Source organism: Balaenoptera borealis, assembly GCF_965194805.1.
Source record: "Balaenoptera borealis genome assembly, chromosome: 15".
Taxonomy (NCBI): Eukaryota; Metazoa; Chordata; class Mammalia; order Artiodactyla; family Balaenopteridae; genus Balaenoptera; species Balaenoptera borealis.
This window is the reverse complement of record NC_138871.1, coordinates 50,198,223-50,219,520: the sequence shown is the minus strand read 5'-3', so window position 1 is coordinate 50,219,520 and position 21,298 is coordinate 50,198,223. Positions and strand designations below refer to the sequence as shown.

General features: G+C 34.4%; 1 protein-coding gene across 26 annotated transcripts in view; it reads right to left on the bottom strand.

The window, feature by feature from the left end:
- NRXN1 (neurexin 1) overlaps nucleotides 1-21,298 on the bottom strand; it is a 1,113,486-nt gene that overhangs the window by 131,446 nt on the left and 960,742 nt on the right. For 16 of the 26 annotated variants that reach the window (XM_082357954.1, XM_082357975.1, XM_082357978.1 and 13 more), the window contains 2 exons: nucleotides 7,300-7,389; nucleotides 5,605-5,924 (listed from right to left, as the gene is read on the bottom strand). In XM_082357954.1, the coding sequence (XP_082214080.1) occupies nucleotides 5,605-5,924; nucleotides 7,300-7,389 (410 nt within the window). The remainder of the gene's footprint in view (nucleotides 1-5,604; nucleotides 5,925-7,299; nucleotides 7,390-21,298) is intronic. The other 10 variants (XM_082357957.1, XM_082357959.1, XM_082357962.1 and 7 more) reach the window with 1 other exon arrangement.

Below are 21,298 nucleotides of genomic sequence, written 5' to 3'. Positions count from 1 at the left end.
TTATTCCTATAGCACTTGACATCCCATGTATGCTGTTTTAACGTTTATTGTCCATCTCCCCTAACTAGAATGTGAGCTTTGTACAGAAAAATCTAATTTTATTCAATGCTGTATTTCCGGTGACTAGAACATTGCCTGGTATATAGTAAGTGCTCAGCAACCATGTGTTAAGTGAATAAATGGATGGATGGGTGGATGGATGGCTATTTTTGTCTAGAACTAGCCTTGTCCAAAGATGTCTCAAAACCAAGGTTGCATCCACCAAGAGAGCACCTTTTCATCCAGTGAAACCTCCAGACCCTAAAGAATATGCACTGAACACAATAATTCTTAAAATAAACTCTTTAAAATGTATATATCCTAGAACTTTTGCTTACCCACAAGGAGGGGGAAAACACCTTCTAAAGGGAAGTGCTTACTTACATTTAAAATTACAATGAGCTGCACTTTTATTACCCGGCACCATTCTTCTTAGTTTCAGAAGAATATGCCTTTGTATATATTTTCAGATCTACACCCAAGTGTTTTTCTTTTCAGTATGCACTAAAATTTGCAGTAGAAATGTACGTTAGTTTAAGTGAATTCAGCAGAATGATTGGACTAGGGAAAATAAAATTAATTATTCATGTCACTAGTACTTTAAAATGCAGAGTGGTTATCAGGAACACACATAATTATAAGTAATGCAGTTATTTTTTAATAATGAAGCCACAGCTAAGGTTAATTAATACTTTTAATTAAAAAATAAAATTTTGTTCTTTGAAGTTACAATATGTTTTTTGTTAGTTTTAGATATTTTTCATGGAAATATGTGTGCATTCTGCTTACATTTTTCAAACAAATAGTATTAATTTTTTAGGAGTATCTATCTCCAAAGCCACCAGGAAGCAATAGCAGTGTCTGACACATTCAAACACTCTTTGTTTGCTTGAATCCTAATTGGGATTCTTTTTGGAACATTCCATAGGAATCAAATGCCAGTGGCTTCAGTAGGAAATGAAGATACACGTCCTGACCCCTTACCAATGTTTTAAATCCTCAATAGTTCCTTTTCTTGAGTAGGTTTGCTACCTCCACTCTGAAAAAAGCCTAACTAGATTGTTCCAATACATTTCACTTATATTTACTGATCCTGCCCCAGTCTACAATTTAATTTCTTACTAAGAGTTGCAAACTATAGTCCCTCCAGTCAAAAACCAGAATCTCTCAAAGCCTTAATCTCTCTCCCTTCTCAAGATTTTTGAAATGAGATGAGAAGAAGATGAAAAAGGCTATGGATTCTTGAAACCAAGTAAGGATACCAGAATCAGTTCCTGCTCTGAATGAAAGGACAGGGCTTCTCTATTTATTATTCTTATGAAGTATGATTTTCTTGCAAAGATAGATTGTATATATGCTGTAAAACTAGAATGCAATATAATTTACAGACCAAAATGGGATGCTTTTGAGAGTCAGAAAAGGATACTATTAATAATTACATCGGTACACCAGGCGCACAAGAGGACTATACAGGCCAACTGAGATGCATGCCACACTGTGTAAAAGTCAAGGGTGAGATCTATGCTTTATTAAATAAGAATCAGAAGACCTAATTAAGAGCATCATCACTAGAGTCAGTGAAATTTTAGAGCTGAGAACAATTCAAGAGATTCCTAAACCCACTTATTTTAGAGAGAGCGCAAGGTCAAAGTGCAGCGAGGTTAACCCATCTGTCCAAGTTACACAAAAAGGTAGGTGGTTGTGTTGAAATTGGAAACGGGTCTCCTGATTTGCTGTGATCTTTCTATTTTACCATACCTCTTCTAGGCAAAAGGCATTACTGTGGATCCATATTGTCTACGGTATGTAAATAACTTGTAAAATATTCTTGAAGGAAAGAACCACAATATCACAAAATGTGATACAAAGCATAGACCAAAAGAAATTTCACAATCTTGATCTTAAAAGAAATAATTTCCTTTCTTTACAAACTGGCAACCAAAGGGAATGAATATTGCCCTTTGCATGTTGACTTACTTTTCCTCATTTAAGTAAATCTACACATACATTGTAAGACATTGGCAGATTATTCAGAAGAGGAGGGAACACTCAGCCATCAAAAATCCCAAGAAGCTCTCAGCATCCTGAAGAACTTAATACTGTTAATTATTTGCAAATATTCACTTTCCAAGAATAGCCTTATAGAAAGTTTCTCTTTTTTAGGATGAGTGGGTCTTACAGAAACATTTAGATATTAGATATCATAAGTAAAACAAATTTTTATCAACTTTATATAATCCATATAAAAAGTACTATTAATATTTTTATATTCACATTTTTAAAAGTCATTTAATCAGAAGGGTTGGTAAATGTACTCAGTATTTCATGCCATAGATCATATCTTCCTAAAGTAGACATTAGTCTTAAAATTGATCATCATTCAGAGAAGAAAACCTTTTATTTTTTCTTTTTAAAGCATATTTACTTCTAAGTAGGAATGTAAACAGGATCTTATGGGATGACATTTTGTGAACACTCTTTTATATTCTCTGACGCTGTGAAAACTGAAAATTCTCCCCTACTACTTGCCCTGCAGGATGGCTGAACAAACCTCATCTCATCTATCTGAAATGAATCCAATGTAATTCTGCTTGACCAAAAATCTGTTTCCATAGCTCTAAAACATGCAATCACCCTAAAGTACATTGCCATTGTAGCTATCGTTGAGGAAAATACACCTTGATTGAGAAAACAGTCCAGTGTGGCTTTTGAAAAATAAAATGACCCTCCCTGGTACACAATTTGGTAAGGCAGTTGATGAAAGCAGGCAGGTCAAAGGTTACAGTCTTAGAATTAGCATTACAAATCACTTTCATATTTAAATGTCAAGACTGACAATTCTAACAAACATTTAAATTCTACATATATCAGTAATCTCTTTGTAGTTGGAGGGCAAGATAAAAATCAACTGTGAAGTGAAGTAAATTTACAACAAATTATTCTGTTACTCAAAAATAAATAATTTGCTTTCTTCCCTAGTAGTTTTTCCCCCATACATTCACATCTTATTACCTGTAATCACAAATCACAAACATATCCTTTTAAGAGAGAATTTTTAAAACTTTTAGTACAACTTTAAAACACTGTTGTTGAATATTTGCAGTATATTAGTCCAAATTATTTAATTGTTGTTATTGGTCTGTTAAAAATCTAAAGATTTAAAATATGTATTTTTTAATGAACCTAGTAATCTTTTATTTAAGTCAATACCTCCTCAAATGACCCAAGTAATCATTAATTGATTAGATCATTTACTTCCATAAACCACTGCTATCTTTAAACATGTTATAGCTTACCATAAAAGAGACTCTTTTCATTGGTAATTAATGGGCAGTTAACTGTTTTCCTTTTACATTAGTTAATATTATAAAATGCATAAATTTTTAATTTCTTCATTTCTAGGTGTTCAACTTGCAAATGAAATAGCTATTTTACAAATGTTTACTTAAAAAACATAATTTCTTAATACATAGCGAGTACTAATTGATAAAAAACATAAAAGTAAGGCTGATAATTCTTTCCTTATTTTGGGATACATCTGGTTTACCTAGCAACTTAAGCAGCTGTAATTTCATTAACGATGAAACAAGACTACTAAGAAAAAAATCTGATCATTTCAAATTTTATTCACAAGAACATTTCTATTTCCGAATGTCCTAGAATGTCCTCTCATGAATTATTTTACATAAAGGAAATAGTCTATCATAGCTCTGTGTTTCATTTTCCTATATCAGATTTGCCTTAATAACCTGCTTATCGTTAAATAAACCATAAACCAATAACCACAATAACAAATCATTAGTGAAGTATTAGAAAAGAATATCAAACAGAGCTGTTGCGCATGCATAAATCTGTCTAAAGACACAAGTCTTTATCCAAGAGGCTAAGTGCAATTATTAACAATCTTATAAACCCAAACAAGACAGAGAAAAATCAACAAAATGATTATACTCTAAGCACACATTCTTACTAAAATGTGTATTTCGTAAGGGAGGGGGTTTTTTGTTTGTTGTTCCTAATGTATCCCCAGTGCCTAGAACAGTGTATGGCACATGTAGTGTGATCCGTAAATACATATTGATGAACACCCTGTGAAACAGCCCATTTTATTTCGTGGCCAAATGCAAATTTTAAAAAAGGAGAGAGAAGAAAGAAAAAAGTGATGCATATAGGTGTATAATATGAAATACTACATTTATAAATTTACAGACTTTACAATTTTTGGTCATCTCTCTTCTTCTAGGACATTTTCTCTTCCTCTATTCTGTTCCTCCCACCCCTTCCTATTCAAAGTAAAAATCAGAATCTATTTTCTTCTTTCTCTGGTAAACATATGTTAATTAGTAGATAGGGTGCTGATCTGAACAGAATTTATCTTCTTTTACTCTCCTTCTAAATGTGACACATGATCTATTTCAAACATTTGAAATAAAAGCAATTTAAAAAATAATTGTTGATATTCTTGCTTCTTTAGTACGTGGTTTTCTAGAAAAGTAAGAATCATGTATTTGGAAAGCTTTATATGACACCTACTAGAGACATTCACTAACTACCAAAAACAAAACAAAAGCAAACAATCAAGTTTGGGCCAAGAAGAACACACAATTCTGAAAGCATTAACAATAGAATATGTACAAAGGTTATAAATGTCAACAGAGATCTAATAGAATTTAATAGAATTTCAACAGCATTCTAAAAGCCTTTATAAAATGAAAGCTCTGAGGCAGGTGTTTTTTTTTTTTTTTTTTTCCTTCTTCTTCATTGATGTAATGCCAATACTTAAGCCAGTGCCTGACACATAGTAGGCAAGCAGTAAGTGTATCTTGATGGAATAAATATACTTCCTAGTTGTACAAGTGTGACATTTAAAAATTCTGTTTTTCAAAACTTTTAGACATAAGATTGAAAAATACGCTTATTGAAGTGAAATATGGGTGAGGGCAGTTAGCTATATAATGTACGAAATATGTTGGCCCAAGACAGTTTTTAAGTACCATATTTTGGGTCTTTGTCCTCAGATAAACTAACAGTGTGTTTTTCCCATAGACAGTAAAATAGTAGATTTATCATTCACGATGAGAGCCACATGCCTACCAATTCAAAATTTTCAGACTTCAAAATACAATAGAAGTGCTATAGGCAATTTCTTTTTTAAGTTGTTCAAATTTGCTTTTATTTTATTTTGATGAAGTGCTGAGCTTGAACAAGGCCTTTCAGATACTTCACTATTTGACTTGTTCATTTAACTTAAAAAGTGAAAAACCTGTGTAATTAGTAGACAATCCCCTCAGCTTGGGCTAGACCAAGATTATTGAATCAAGCCCATCAACTAACCACACACAAACCATCACAAAGCGGTATATATCAATAAAAGTTCACAAACCACAAACCAACAGCATATACACATTTCATCCTCAAACTGAATCCATTATATTAAGCAAGTCTTAAAAAAGCCATAATGCTTGAGATCAGAAATTAATCCCATTCTAGAAAAGACACATATGCAGAAAAGTCCACTTTCATAATCACAGATCCAGAATGAAGAAATGAAATCTGTGTACTCACCTGGCTAATGGGTTCTTTTGTAGGGGGCTTTCCTCTTCTGGCTGTGCTAGTAGCCAGGGTCGTGGTGGTCTCCATAATTGACGTGGACATCTCTGAGTGCATGGCAGTGGCTGTCGACTCAGTTGTCATAGAGGAAGGCACTTCACCAACCAGTCTCACATTTCCCACTATGGCGATGTTGGCATCATTTTCGGCTGCCATATTCAGAACTTTCAAGCCATTGTAGTAAAGCCCAGAGAGCTGACCCTGGAAGGGCTGGCCCTGCTCTTTCCCGCCAATTATTATGGTTGCTTGGCTATTGAAGATTGTGAGCTGACGCCCTGTAAAAATAATATTACATACATGCAAAAATGTTGATTGTGAACTCTACATTCTACAAAGGATGACAAAACAGATCTTTCATGGGGTGGATAATGAGAGCAATAAACTATAAGAGAGGCATTTGACTCATAATTCATTGCTTAGAAATGAGGTGTCCATGGAATGCATAATCATTGGCAAATACTTGTAAATTCTCAACTTATTGTAAATGTAGTGCTTTTGCTAAAAGACCAATCAAAGATATGTATGATAAATTAATTTTTAGTGGATTCCTTTCCCCTTTTACCTCAAGATCTTATACTGTTGGTCTCTTAAGTCTGAATTGTTTAACTAAAAATGAGATATTTAATATTTCAAGTATTTGTCATTCTAAAATTACCACTGGTAGAAACTCATCTATAGCAGCTGAAATCTGATTTTAAATTTATGGTAAAAATTTCATAATTCACATAATGGCCACAGGTATCTATATGCTCTTCTTTAGAAATGTGTATTTTTTGAAGGCAATAGTCCATTGTTATTTGAATTATTCTGTTTTTCCGGCAAATACACTGAAAAGAAACACATAATTTACACTGAGCGTGTCAGAGACAAAAAAAATCCAAAAAGATTTTTCTGATTGGCTTTCAGCAAGTCTATTAAAACAAAACAAAATGAAAAAAAATATATAGCTTCAGATGTAAAAAGCGGCTTCAGGAATGATACACAAACCGATGGAGAAATTATGGCACATTTCCATCAAACAGCAATCCTCAGCACAACAGTACCAATATCATCAAATTGAGTATCCAGTTTTAGCAGATTGCTCTCTGTTCATAAAAAGCATGCACACAACTTTAAGTTCAGTTTTAATCAGGGCTTGTTCCCAAATGCTCTTAGAAGGTTGCAAACGTTAAAGGGACTTCATTTTGACTGGCAATCCATATTGCCCACTATTTAAGATGCCTAGAGTTTAAACCAAGAGTTGTTTTTTTTTTTTTTTTCAGGACCATAATGAAGATATCAGAACTACATATATTTTAGTTAATAATTTAGAGGCTGGAACATGTAATATAATCTATAAATGATTTATCATTTTGGGTTAATGCTTGCTGTGAGTACCTTCATAGATTGAGTTAGTGGATTATATTTAACAGTCCCTTTAACCTTAAGTTAACAGGGTAAGATTATTAAACAGCTGGTACGTCTAAAAATGTATAGAAATTATTATACAAGGAATGCAAATATTACTATCTACATTTTACTGTTTTAAATTTGTTTTTAATTTAGTTTTACGGAAAATTTATTTTTTATGTTTATTAGTGTTACAATGAAGTACTACTTGGTTATGTTCAAATTATTTTTTTATTTGAAGTTTTAATCAATGTTTTTTACCTTTGTCGAGTAGCCATTCATCAACTACTCGACCAAGTCGATATGGAATTCGCTGTCTAGCAATCGCCAGGCGCTCGTTATCATTGTTTCCTTTAAAGTTTAAAGAGACATTTCATTGGTTAAAATCTGTAAGGTCAAAGGTTAAAAGTTAATACTTAAAGCTTGAGCTATACAGTTGCCACATGATTTTTTGAAATTTGGAATTTTAAAAAGTTCTACCTAGAACATTTCATGTTTCAGACTTGTCATTCATTCATTTATTTTATTTTAGCAAACAAAATTATTCCTATGTTAATTGAAAATTAGAAATCTGCATTTGAGCTAGGTTATTAAAACTTATATTATAGACAGACCCGAACAACCAATTTAAACAGCATATAATAGCTTTACAAAAAAATGAACATTGATCTCAGGGTTTTGTCTTTTTGATGTTTCTTATTAACTAGTTAAACATGTTCAGGTGAAACAGGTTTAAGTTTTCAAAATACATTCAATCTCTTATTCCAGATTAGTAATTTATGAACACCAAACTTAATACCATCTTCGGCACACTGAAGCATCTAAAATAGGCCTAGCATACTTTATGTCCTATCCAGAAAAGAGAAATTCTTATTCATCTCATTTAAGGAAACCACAAAGTCTGAATAGTTCTTGTATATTCCACACAAATTGGTTTATCAACCACTTGGACATCACAAGGGAATACATCTTGCATCATCAAATATGTTATGATAGGAAAAGGCTTTGACAAAAGTGACTTTGAGTGTCCTTCAGTTTCATTTAAAACTTGACAGATTGAGGCATATGACATTTGAAAAAAAGTATATGCTCAAATATTTGCTTTTTATTAAACTATTCTAAAGAAGGCATGATAACTTCAGGAACAAATACAAGCCACAACAGTGGTCCCTATTCATAGCTCTAAACTAAGTGGGAGCCTTGATTCTTTGAATAAAAAATTATCTGATAAAAACATAGTTTAAATTGACCTTGAATAATGCTTGCAAATAGATGACTGTTTTCTTGATCTATAAAGCACTTAGGAAGAATCTAGGCTGCCATCTCAGCACTCAATCGTGTATATTGCCAGAAGTTTTTTTATTCTATGAAAATTAACTAATGTGGAATTTTGAACTAAGACATTTTGGTAATAGCTCACATGAGGACTCAGAGGCGAAAGAAATGTTGAATGGTAGGTAGTACTGCCCACAAGAAAAGACTGGAGCATTTTACTAGGGAAGATAAAAGATACATTTTTCTCAATTTAGAATAATTAATAAATGTTTTCTTAGGCTAGTTTTATTTATACACTATACTTACCACAATAAACCCACCATATTAGTCACACACTTTTAGAGAAAGAGAAAAGAACTATCATTTAGACCTTATCAATATGTCCTTCGAAGTTTTATATGACTGAAAATATTTCATACATTAGTATTTAATTGAAAATGTAAATACCAAAGTGGACCAAATATAAAGTTTAATAAAAACATTGACATCTATCTCTCTGTATTATGAAATTATTAAAATGTTATAGTATTTTATCCTATGGGAACATATTTTTGGTATATTGATAATTTTTTTAAAAGGATAAAATAGCATAAATTCCAAGCCTATCTTTGTTTTCAAGAAGTGTGTACATTTTATGTTCTCTTTTGTGTGCTTGTATACATATATCAATATATTTGGAAAAATATACTAAAATTTAATATTAGTTGTCTTATGGCAGCATGATTCTTGATGAATATGTATTTTGGCTTATATGTGATTTATGTAATGAACATGTTTATGTACGTAATTTGATAAGCAAATTAAATACTTTCAAAAACACATACCCTTTGCTCTATGGACTTCTTTGTAGAGCAACACTCATACCAATTTACACTATTATACCTCTCCTGACAACTTTATAATTATGTGGCTCCTTGCGCTGTTTTTCATGCTAGAGTGTTCCCAGCATCAGAAATGATCTACTTCCTCAGACACCACCCAAATCTAGGCTGCAAATCACCTCTTGCCCAATTACTACTATAATATAATAACAGACATCTCTGCATCCTCTCCGCAATCAATCCCACCCATTCTCCACATGTCAGCCAACACCCTATCATGCCGCTCATCTATTATAACCCTCCCATTGCCTTCTGGATAAAATCTCAACCACTTGATGAGGCTTATGATGACTTCCATGATCTGGTCTCTTCCCTCCTCCCCTGCCCCATCTCATGGCTGTCACTGCCTTGCTCTCCTCTTTCCATGAGAATTCTTTCAATTCTTCTAAAGCCCTCCTTTTACCTCTGGACTTTTGCACTTGTACTCTCCTCTACTTGAAAGATTTTCATCACTCCCATCCCATCCCATTCTCACCTTTCCTTAGCCAAACATGACTCATTAATGGAGTTTTCTTGGCAGGAACATTATTTCCTCAGGAGGTCTTCCCTGATGTCCCCAAGTTAAATTAGGACACCTGAATATATGCTTTCCTGACACCTGATACATGCCCTTTTGAAACAAGCACTGACCCTGTAATTGCATATTCAATAAATATTTTCTCTCTGAACTCTGAAATTCCATGAGGTCAGGTATTATGTGTAGTGTTTATTGTTGTATTCTCAGTGTTTGCACAATATCTGTCATAGAACCTCCTAGGAAATATCTGTAGAATGAAGTAGCAAAGGAAATCTTGTTTTAAATTCTGATAGCTTCTGTGGCACCATTATCTCATCTCCACAGGCTAACAACATTCACAGGAAAGCAAATACTTGTGCCAGAGGATAGATCACATGTAGCTAAGCCTCCCTTTGTACTTTCCAAAGGAAACATCAAATATTTCAATTATAATTTTATGTCTTTAATGATTATCACTGATTTGAACATCCGTACAATCAGTTCATTATTTTTTTTTATAATAACTGCCCTGTGCCACAAAATAGATAAACATAGTTATTATTAGTAGGGAAAGTAGAGAGAAAAGTCTTAAATAATACAGCTGGAGGAAATGGAAGCCTTTTGAATGATTTTGAAAAGAGTACATAAAAACACAAGAATACATATACACACACATGCATACAGACATACAATTTGCCCTCATACCTTTAACTGGCACTCACAGAACAATTAACATGACAGATATGGTATGATTTAAATCAACAATAGCTTTTGAAGATTCTTGATGACACTCAGCTAAAAAAAGAACATACACTGCATTCCCAATGAATAACAAAGAGGTGATCTAACAACAACAACAAGAAAAAAAGAGTGGGCAGCAGAGATAGGTATAAAAAGACACTAATTTTTAAGACAGGTACCCACACAAATGGGCTCATACAATCCCATAACCCATGGATTTCAGATGTCTTCTAGTTGAGAGTATTTTTTTTAATTGAAATATTTGATTTTGAAATCCAAGGACAAACTTTATTCTTAGTTGGCATAATGGATAGGAAATCAGATGGCGCTTTCTTCACTATATGTTGACTTTATTCTCCAAATCCTTTGTTTTTCTACTAGAATATAAAACTAATGACTTTTCTTGTGACAAAATTGTATATAAGTACATTATCAACAAACAAAGGCACATCTAGATAGAGTGACAATGTCTTCCTAACAGATGATTCCCAAACCCCTCTTGGTATTGGGTACAAAATAGCTCCGATTGTTTAAGTTCACCAGGAATAAACCCACATTTTGCCTCTACCTCATGATTTTCATTAACAAGCTGCACATGGAAAGTCACAAATGAAGTACATTATTTTAAGAAACTGCCCTAAATGCATTTCATTCCTTTACAAATTCATGGTGATATGTTATTTATAACATATCCAGTAACTCTGCATGATTGTATTCATTTTATTTAATCCTGTCCTTAGTTTGATATGCTTCTAAAACTTTACATGCAATATAAAGGACATAAAACAACCCATTTGATTGGGAAAGGTCAAAGATAAATATAATTTCTGATGACCCTTTCTTTTCTTTGGAACGTGTTGGGATCTGATACCAAGCATGCTGGGATGTAGAAACACTACATGGACTTTCTTTGGACAGTCAAAGGTTGCAGGCTTATACAGATAGAAGAGGTTAAAAACAAGGAAAATGTACCTGAAAATTGAAATCAAATGAAAGGCGAGAAACTATTTTCAACTTCAAGTATCCTAAATCAGAGGGAAGGATAAAGCAGTAATGACCCACTTGTCAAAGACCAATTCATTTTGGAATTATAAAAAGTGTCCAAGTAGAGTTTCAACTTTTTAAAAAGCATGCAAATCAACTACAGTAATCTACTGAATACATAAATTAGGTTTATAAAGCCAGAGCTTCTCACTGAATAAAGGATAATAATTTAGTTGCATACTTCCTTTACCCTAATGAAAGTGGAATGAGGTTTTTCTTTTGATTTACTTTCTTTTTCCTCCAGTTAATTTTATGTGGGTTAAAATTGTTACCTCCACTGAAAATGTCACCAGCAACATACATGTCTCTGTTGAAGCAATTTTCAAGCAAAAAAATGGTATGTAAAATTTGGTTTACTTTTCCTTGAATTGTTGAAGGATTCAGTAAATTTTTTAATTAATAAATTTTTAAAAATTTAAATATAATTGATATACAACATTATATCAGTTTCAAGATTCAGTATTTTTGACAATAAGCAGGCCCCATCTAGTAACACTACTACCAATTGATAGATTCTAGCTCTAATTGGTGTGGCCATTTGGTTATAAGGTACTGTACATAATGGACATTTCGAACAAGGTTCCACAGGTGAAGAATAAGATGGAAAATCTGATCATTCATACTTAAAAGTGTAGCACCCTCAATTTTGATTGAATTCAGGACAGTTTTACTTTCCCAGCTAACCAATAATATTTGGTCACACTATAGTATATTAATTTTTTATAAATCAGTAGACTTCAAGGAAACAAGAGTAATTTCAAAGAATCAAGGTAAGCAGCAAGGAGTAATAAAACTCAAATCCTTGAATTGGAGATAAATTTCATGGTGGTACTCAGAAAACAAAGGGAAATAAAATTGTAATCATATTTTTACGACTATTGGTCAGTAGAGATAAGCTATATGAACTTCGCTAACAAATATTTTTCTCTTCTCATTTTCACAGATCTCCTCTGATGTGTAATTTCTCTTCAGAAATAAAAGTGGCAGTTCTTGATAAGACATAGTAATATACTTGGAAAACAATAAGGAAAAGCAACGTTATGAACCCAACATTTGTTCAGAATAATATGAAAGTGAAAACAAAGATACTCGCTTCTTCTGAAGGTTTCTTGTTTCCTCTTTTTTAATACTGGGAAAGGAAACACAAAAGGGTTCTTAAATGCTGCACATACTTCCAGAGAAGATTAGGACTCTGTTTTTAGACTTTCTGTTTTTAAATGAGAACATGGCATTTGGATATGCCTAGGCCCATAAAGCAAAGTAAAAGTTTAACCAAGTTTTGCAAAATTACTCTAGTTTTAAAAGCAGCATTATCACATAATTTCCAACTACATGCTGTACGAGTAGTTGTTATACAAACCATACAATACAGTAATATCTAATTTAGCTGGCAAGGCTCCAAATAAGTAGATTTTGAACACTACTGACACTCCTCAAGGGAAAAAGTTGTGAAAAAAATATAGCTGTTCTAATGAAAATATTTGTCCTATGTATTACATGATTTGCTGTATCATTAAGATATGTACATAACAAACATATACATCCATTTGGCTCCTGCCTACTTCTCCAGTTTCATCTTGAACCATTTATTTCTAACCCTTTAAATTCTAGTCACTGTGGACTTCTTTCAAATTCTACAACCAAGCTAATCCTCTTCGAAGGTGCCATTCACCTTGCTTTGCACATTTCCTGCATTTCTGTGTACACCTCAACACTCCCACCCAACCCAACACACACACATACACAGACACAGACACAGACATCTGAGTCTGGCCAACTTATTTCTTCTTTTGATATTAGCTTATATGTTTCTCAAGAAAGCATTCTCTGGATACCTCCACCAAATTAACCTAGAGCCTTCCATTATGCATCCTTGTAACATTTAGTAGCAGTAACTGTAACTGTGATGAAATGGTTTCATGTAACTGATTCTAGATTATGAGTTCCTTGCAAGTAATGACTATGTGTGGTCCATCTGTTCACTGGTTTATATACATACCTATATATATATTTGAAAATACATAAAGAGAATTTTGCTTGGACTTCATATTGCCTCCTTTTTTTCTTCCTTGCCCATCTCTTACCTCTGCTCTCATGCCACTCATTGAGAGCCCAAGGCATGCATCCATGTCTACTCTTCCTATACATATCTCATGTACCCAAAAGACTTCACCTTCCTCTCTAGATCCAATAGTCAAATCCTTTGTTTCTTTAGTAGAGCTTAGCTACACATTAGGAAAGCAATCTGACTCAATGAAGTTAACACATAAGCACTAACTGTGTACTCAAAGTATTTTTTCAGGCATACATCAATACATCACATAGAGACTATCATTAAAGGGCTTAGATTTTGGCTGGGGAGTCAAGGGCCAAAATGAGGAAAGTTAAATGGAAGTTCAAGATAATAGATAACTATGCATACGTATACAATTAACCACTGCTTGAATTGTAGTTGCCACAAAAGTTCAGAGAGGGCATTGGATTAGAACAAAGAAGGTGTGATAGAACCCAAAGAATTTTACCTAGATCACAAGCAGTCTAAATTTTATTGAAATAAAAACCAGATAAAAATGTGTTGTAATGTGGATATTAATCCCCAAAAAGTTGATAATTGATTATTCTCTTTAACTTCATAAAGCTCTACACTCCTACATCTATTTTTTAAGTAAATATATTCTCTAAAAGAATACATTTTGACTCAAACTAATTGCAAATACAAAAAAAAAATGGTTAAAATATATATGCCATGCAAAGTGAAACTTGTAATACACACAATGTTAAAACTACTGAATAAAATACTATGCTATCTCTTTGGTGGGGCTAATGGCAGACTCTGGGAGGGCTCATGCCAAGGAGTACTTCCCAGAACTTCTGCTGCCAGTGTCCTTGTCCCCATGGTGAGCGACAGCCACCCCCCGCCTCTGGAGGAGACCCTCTAACACTAAAAGCATGTGGGATCTTAGTTCCCACACCAGGGATCGAACCTGCACCCACTGTAGTGGAAGTGCGGAGTCTTAACCTCTGGACTGTCAAGTTTGATGGTTCTGCTGATGATCCAGTGGGGAATCCCAAGCTGAAGACACTGCTGGCCACTGGGGCTGGAACTTTGGCACTCAGAAGTGAGTTGTTGACCAGAGGGCAGACAGCAGAAGCAAGAAGAACTACAATCCTGCAGCCTGTGGAACAAAAACCACATTCACAGAAAGATAGACAAGATGAAAAGGCAGAGGGCTATGTACCAGATGAAGGAACAAGATAAAACCCCAGAAAAACAACTAAATGAGATGGAGATAGGCAACCTTCCAGAAAAAGAATTCAGAATAATGATAGTGAAGATGATCCAGGACCTCGGAAAAAGAATGGAGGCAAAGATCGAGAAGATGCAAGAAATGCTTAACAAAGACCTAGAAGAATTAAAGAACAAACAAACAGAGATGAACAATACAATAACTGCAATGAAAACTACACTAGAAGGAATCAATAGCAGAATAACTGAGGCAGAAGAACGGATAAGTGACCTGGAAGACAGACTGCAGGAATTCACTGCTGCGGAACAGAATAAAGAAAAAAGAATGAAAAGAAATGAAGACAGCCTAAAAGACCTCTGGGACAACATTAAATGCAACAACAATCACATTATAGGGGTCCCAGAAGGAGAAGAGAGAGAGAAAGTACCCGAGAAAATATTTGAAGAGATTATACTTGAAAACTTCCCTAACATGGGAAAGGAAATAGCCACCGAAGTCCAGGAAGTGCAGAGAGTCCCATACAGGATAAACCCAAGGAAAAACATATCGAGACACATAGTAATCAAATAGGCAAAAATTAGAGACAAAGAAAACTTATTGAAAGCAGCAAGGGAAAAATGACAAATAACAAACAAGGGAACTCCCATAGGTTAACAGATGATTTCTCAGCAGAAACTCTACAAGCCAGAAAGGAGTGGAATAACATATTTAAAATGATGAAAGGGAAGAACCTACAACCAAGATTACTCTACCCAGCAAGAATCTCATTCAGATTCGATGGAGAAATCAAAAGCTTTACAGACAAGCAAAAGCTAAGAGAATTCAGCACCACCAAACCAGCTCTACAACAAATGCTAAAGGAACTTCTCTAAGTGGGAAACACAAGAGAAGAAAAGGACCTACAAAAACAAACCTAAAACAAATAAGAAAATGGTCATAGGAACATACATATCGATAATTACCTTAAATGTGAATGGATTAAATGCTCCAACCAAAAGACACAGGCTTGCTGAATGGATACAAAAACAAAACCCATATATATTGCTGTCTACAAGAGACCCACTTCAGACCTAGGGACACATACAGACTGAAAGTGAGGGGATGGAAAAAGATATTCCAGGCAAATGGAAATCAAAAGAAAGCTAGAGTAGCAATACTCACATCAGATAAAATAGACTTTAAAACAAAGAATGTTAAAAGAGACAAGGAAGGACACTACATAATGATCAAGGGATCAATCCAAGAAGAAGATATAAGAATTCTAAATATATATGCACCCAACACAGGAGCACCTCAATACATAAGGCAACTGCTAACAGCTCTAAAAGAGGAAATCGACAGTAACACAATAATAGTGGGGGACTTTAACACCTCACTTACACCAATGGACAGATCATCCAAAATGAAAATTAATAAGGAAACACAAGCTTTAAATGACACAATAGACCAGATAGATTTAATTGATATTTATAGGACTTTCCATCCAAAAACAGCAGATTACACTTTCTTCTCAAGGGCGCATGGAACATTCTCCAGGATAGATCATATCTTGGGTCACAAATCAAGCCACAGTAAATTTAAGAAAATTGAAATCATATCAAGCATCTTTTCTGACCACAACGCTATGAGATTAGAAATCTATTACAGGGAAAAAAATGTAAAAAACACAAACACATGGAGGCTAAACAATACGTTACTAAATAACCAAGAGATCACTGAAGAAAACAAAGAGGAAATCAAAAAATACCTAGAGACAAATGACAATGAAAACAGGATGATCCAAAACCTATGGGATGCAGCAAAAGCAGTTCTAAGAGGGAAGTTTATAGCTATACAAGCCTACCTCAACAAACAAGAAAAATCTCAAGTAAACAATCTAACCTTACACCTCAAGGAACTAGAGAAAGAAGAACTAACAAAACCCAACGTTAGCAGCAGGAAAGAAATCATAAAGATCAGAGCAGAAATAAATGAAATAGAAACAAAGAAAACAATAGCAAAGATCAATAAAACTAAAAGCTGGTTCTTTGAGAAGATAAACAAAATTGATAAACCATTAGCCAGACTCATCAAGAAAAAGAGGGAGAGGACTCAAATCACTATATTTAGAAATGAAAAAGGAGAAGTTACAACAGACACCGCAGAAATACAAAGCATCCTAGGAGACTATTACAATCAACTGTATGCCAATAAAATGGACAACCTGGAAGAAATGGACAAATTCTTACAAAGGTATAACCTTCCAAGACTGAACCAGGAAGAAATAGAAAATATGAACAGACCAATCACAAGTAAAGAAATTGAAACTGTGATTAAAAATCTTCCAACAAACAAAAGTCCAGGACCAGATGGCTTCACAGGTGAATTTTATCAAACATTTAGAGAAGAGCTAACAACCATCCTTCTCAAACTCTTCCAAAAAATTGCAGAGGAATGAACACTCCCAAACTTATTCTACGAGGCCACCATCACCCTGATACCAAAACCAGGCAAAGGTACTACAAAAAATGAAAATTACAGACCAATATCACTGATGAATATAGATGCAAAAATCCTCAACAAAATACTAGCAAACAGAATCCAACAACACATTAAAAGGATCATACACCACGATCAAGTGGGATTTATCCCAGGGATGCAAGGATTCTTCAATATACGCAAATCAATCAATGTGATACACCATATTAACAAACTGAAGAATAAAAACCATATAATCATCTTAAGCAGAAAAAGCTTTTGACAAAATTCAACACCCATTTATGATAAAAACTCTCCAGAAAGTGGGCATAGAGGGAACCTACCTCAACATAATAAAGGCCATATACAACAAACCCACAGCAAACATCACTCTCAATGGTGAAAAACTGAAACCATTCCCTCTCAGATCAGGAACAAGAAAAGGTTGTCCACTCTCACCACTGTTATTCAACATAGTTTTGGAAGTCCTAGTCATGGCAATCAGAGAAAAAAAAGAAATAAAAGGAATACAAATTGGAAAAGAAGAAGTAAAACTGTCACTGTTTGCAGATGACATGATACTATACATAGAGAATCCTAAAAATGCAACCAGAAAACTACCAGAGCTAATCAGTGAATTTGGTAAAGTTGCAGGATACAAAATTAATGCAAAGAAATCTCTTGCATTCCTACACACTAATGATGAAAAGTCTGAAAGAGAAATTAAGGAAACACTCCCATTTACCATTGCAACAAAAAGAATAAAATACCTAGGAATAAACCCACCTAGGGAGACAAAAGACCTGTATGCAGAAAACTATAAGACACTGATGAAAGAAATTAAAGATGATACAAACAGATGGAGAGATATACCATGTTCTTGGATTGGAAGAATCAATATTGTGAAAATGACTATACTACCCAAAGCAATCTACAGATTCAACACAATCCCTATCAAATTACCAATGGCATTTTTTACAGAAGTAGAAGAAAAAATCTTAAAATTTGTATGGAGGCACAAAAGACCCCCAATAGCCAAAGCAGTCTTGAGGGGAAAAAAACGGAGCTGGAGGAATCAGACTCCCTGACTTCAGACTATACAACAAAGCTACAGTAATCAAGACAATAGGGTACTGGCACAAAAACAGAAACATAGATCAATGGAACAAGATAGAAAGCCCAGAGATAAACCCATGCACATATGATCACCTTATCTTTGATAAGGAGGCAGGGATATAAAATGGAGAAAAGACAGCCTCTTCAATAAGTGGTGCTGGGAAAACTGGACAGCTACATGTAAAAGAATGAAATTAGAACACTCCCTAACACCATACACAAAAATAAACTCAAAATGGATTAAAGACCTAAATGTAAGACCAGACACTATAAAACTCTTAGAGGAAAACATAGGAAGAACACTCTTTGACAAAAATCACAGCAAGATCTTTTTTGATCCACCTCCTAGAGTAATGGAAATAAAACAAAAATAAACAAATGGAACCTAATGAAACCTAAAAGCTTTTTCACAGCAAAGGAAACCATAAACAAGACGAAAAGACAACCCTCAGAATGGGAGAAAATATTTGCAAACGAATCAACGGACAAAGGATTAATCTCCAAAATATATAAACAGCTCATGCAGCTCAATATTAAAGAAACAAACAACCCAATCCAAAAATGGGCATAAGACCTAAATAGCTATTTCTCCAAAGAAGACATACAGATGGCTAAGAAGCACATGAAAAGCTGCTCAACATCACTAATTATTAGAGAAATGCAAATCAAACCTACAATGAGGTATCACCTCACACCAGTTAGAATGGGCATCATCAGAAAATCTACAAACAACAAATGCTGGAGAGGGTGTGGAGAAAAGGGAACCCTCTTGCACTGTTGGTGGTAATGTAAATTGATACAGCCACTATGGAGAACAGTATGGAGGTTCCTTAAAAAACTAAAAATAGAATTACCATATGACCCAGCAATCCCACTACTGGGCATATACCCAGAGAAAACCATATTCAAAAAGACACATGCACCCCAATGTTCACTGCAGCACTATTTACAATAGCCAGGTCTTGGAAGCAACCTAAATGCCCACTGACAGACGAATGGATAAAGAAGTTGTGGTACATATATACAATGGAATATTACTCAGCCATAAAAAGGAACAAAATTGAGTCTTTTGCTGAGACGTGGATGGATCTAGAGACTGTCATACAGAGTGAAGTAAGTCAGAAAGAGAAAAACAAATATCGTATATTAACACATGTATGTGGAACCTAGAAAAATGGTACAGATGAACCAGTTTACAGGGCAGAAGTTGAGACACAGATGTAGAGAACAAATGTATGGACACCAAGGGGGGAAAGCTGCAGGGGGGTGGGGATGGTGGTGTGCTGAATTGGGCGATTGGGATTGACATGTATACACTGATGTGTATAAAATTGATGACTAATAAGAACCTACTGTATAAAAAAATAAATAAAATTAAATTCAAAAATTGTTAAAAAAAATACTATGCTCAGCAAGAATTTGAGGGCAATATGCAAAAATGAAAATATTTGTATTAGGATGGAGGGATCATGAGTGATCTTTTTCAAATTTTACTTTAATATTATAGATACTGTATTTATAGGTATTCCAATTTTGCTCCCACATTTCTTAAACAAAAAGAAGCATTTTCTACAAATTAAATGTAGTGTCTTAATGCAATGTTATAGCAAGAGAGGGTAGCACACCCAAGTGCCCTGTCAGTCAGCCCATTTATACAGCTAGAAAGAGGACAGACTGCTCAAGTAGGGCAATGTTATATTCGTGACTAATGCTTCAGAAGCCACCCCAGCTCCTTCTGTGAAACAGCAGGCCTTTGTATCCAGTTAAACAATATCTTCATGTGCGACTGCTGTGATGCTGGGCATGGAAAGCCATGTCTACCGCAGAGTTCAACAGTGTTTTGGGGAAGAAATTAGAAGCTTTGCGCATTTCTAACTGGCTTAAGAAATTTCTCCCGTCATGTCCCTGTATTATGTGGAACATTAAGATATCTAGTGTGCCTTTATACAAAGATTTCTAAGAGCATGTGTTCCTATTAGCTACTTACATTCAAAATTTTTATTTTGGATATTGTTCCATCAGATGAATCAGAAATAAAGGTAATCTTGTGAACTTTGGGTGTCATTGCCTGTATGTAATATTTACAGGTTCTTCCCTAAGCCTTCTAGGCTGTTGGGTTCCTAATGCAAAAAACACTGAAGTAGCATATCAAAAACCAGCAGCGAGAAATGAAAAGCAACAGGGACAAGCAGATAAGAAAATACAGAACGTACTCTGATAAATTAGAGGTCATACTCTGTTATCACGCATACTAAAGAGTTCTTTTGTGGTAGCTGTGTAGCATTTAAGACAGAAGAATGGTTTAACAGCTACAAAAACAGACAGGACCACTGATGGATATCACTCAGTGGTGAGACTAAGAAAAATGAAATGTAAGAACAGACCCACAGTACCTTCCTTACAAATGGCATTTTGCCATTTTCCCAGATATGAGAATCTTAAGCCCTTTCTAAATCATAATGTCAACATTTAGGCTTATTCTCCCTAATAGGAACTTATATATATTCTAAGACTTCTTTTCCCAGTTCTTGATTTCTGAAAGTCAGAGAAATATGTGGTACAGCTGGATTTTCTACCTCCTCATACCAACTTTGACTTTTAGCGTATTCCTCTTAATATTTAGACTAGTCTATGGAAGAGGAAATAAGTAAATGTCTCCTACATGGTCTGATATAGCCCGTAAATGGTATTGAGAAAGTTCCTTATCCTCCAGTGAAGAAAAGTAAGTCTGATTACTACTGCATTCTAACCTCATTTTCAATGGACTTCAATCTCTCTCCTCTACTTGTAATTGGAAGGCAGGAAGATTTTTTTCAATTAGAAAGATGGGGTTTGTCAACTGCACACAAATTATTTAAGATTAAATGCCCTGGAAGTGCAAAGGATAGGCTGAGATACAGCTGTTGAATCAAGGCCAGCCTCTTCAGTTTCATAAAATGTAAAACCTCTTACATAAAACAACCAGTTTTTTCTTTTGCAGACAAATGAAACACTATGGATTT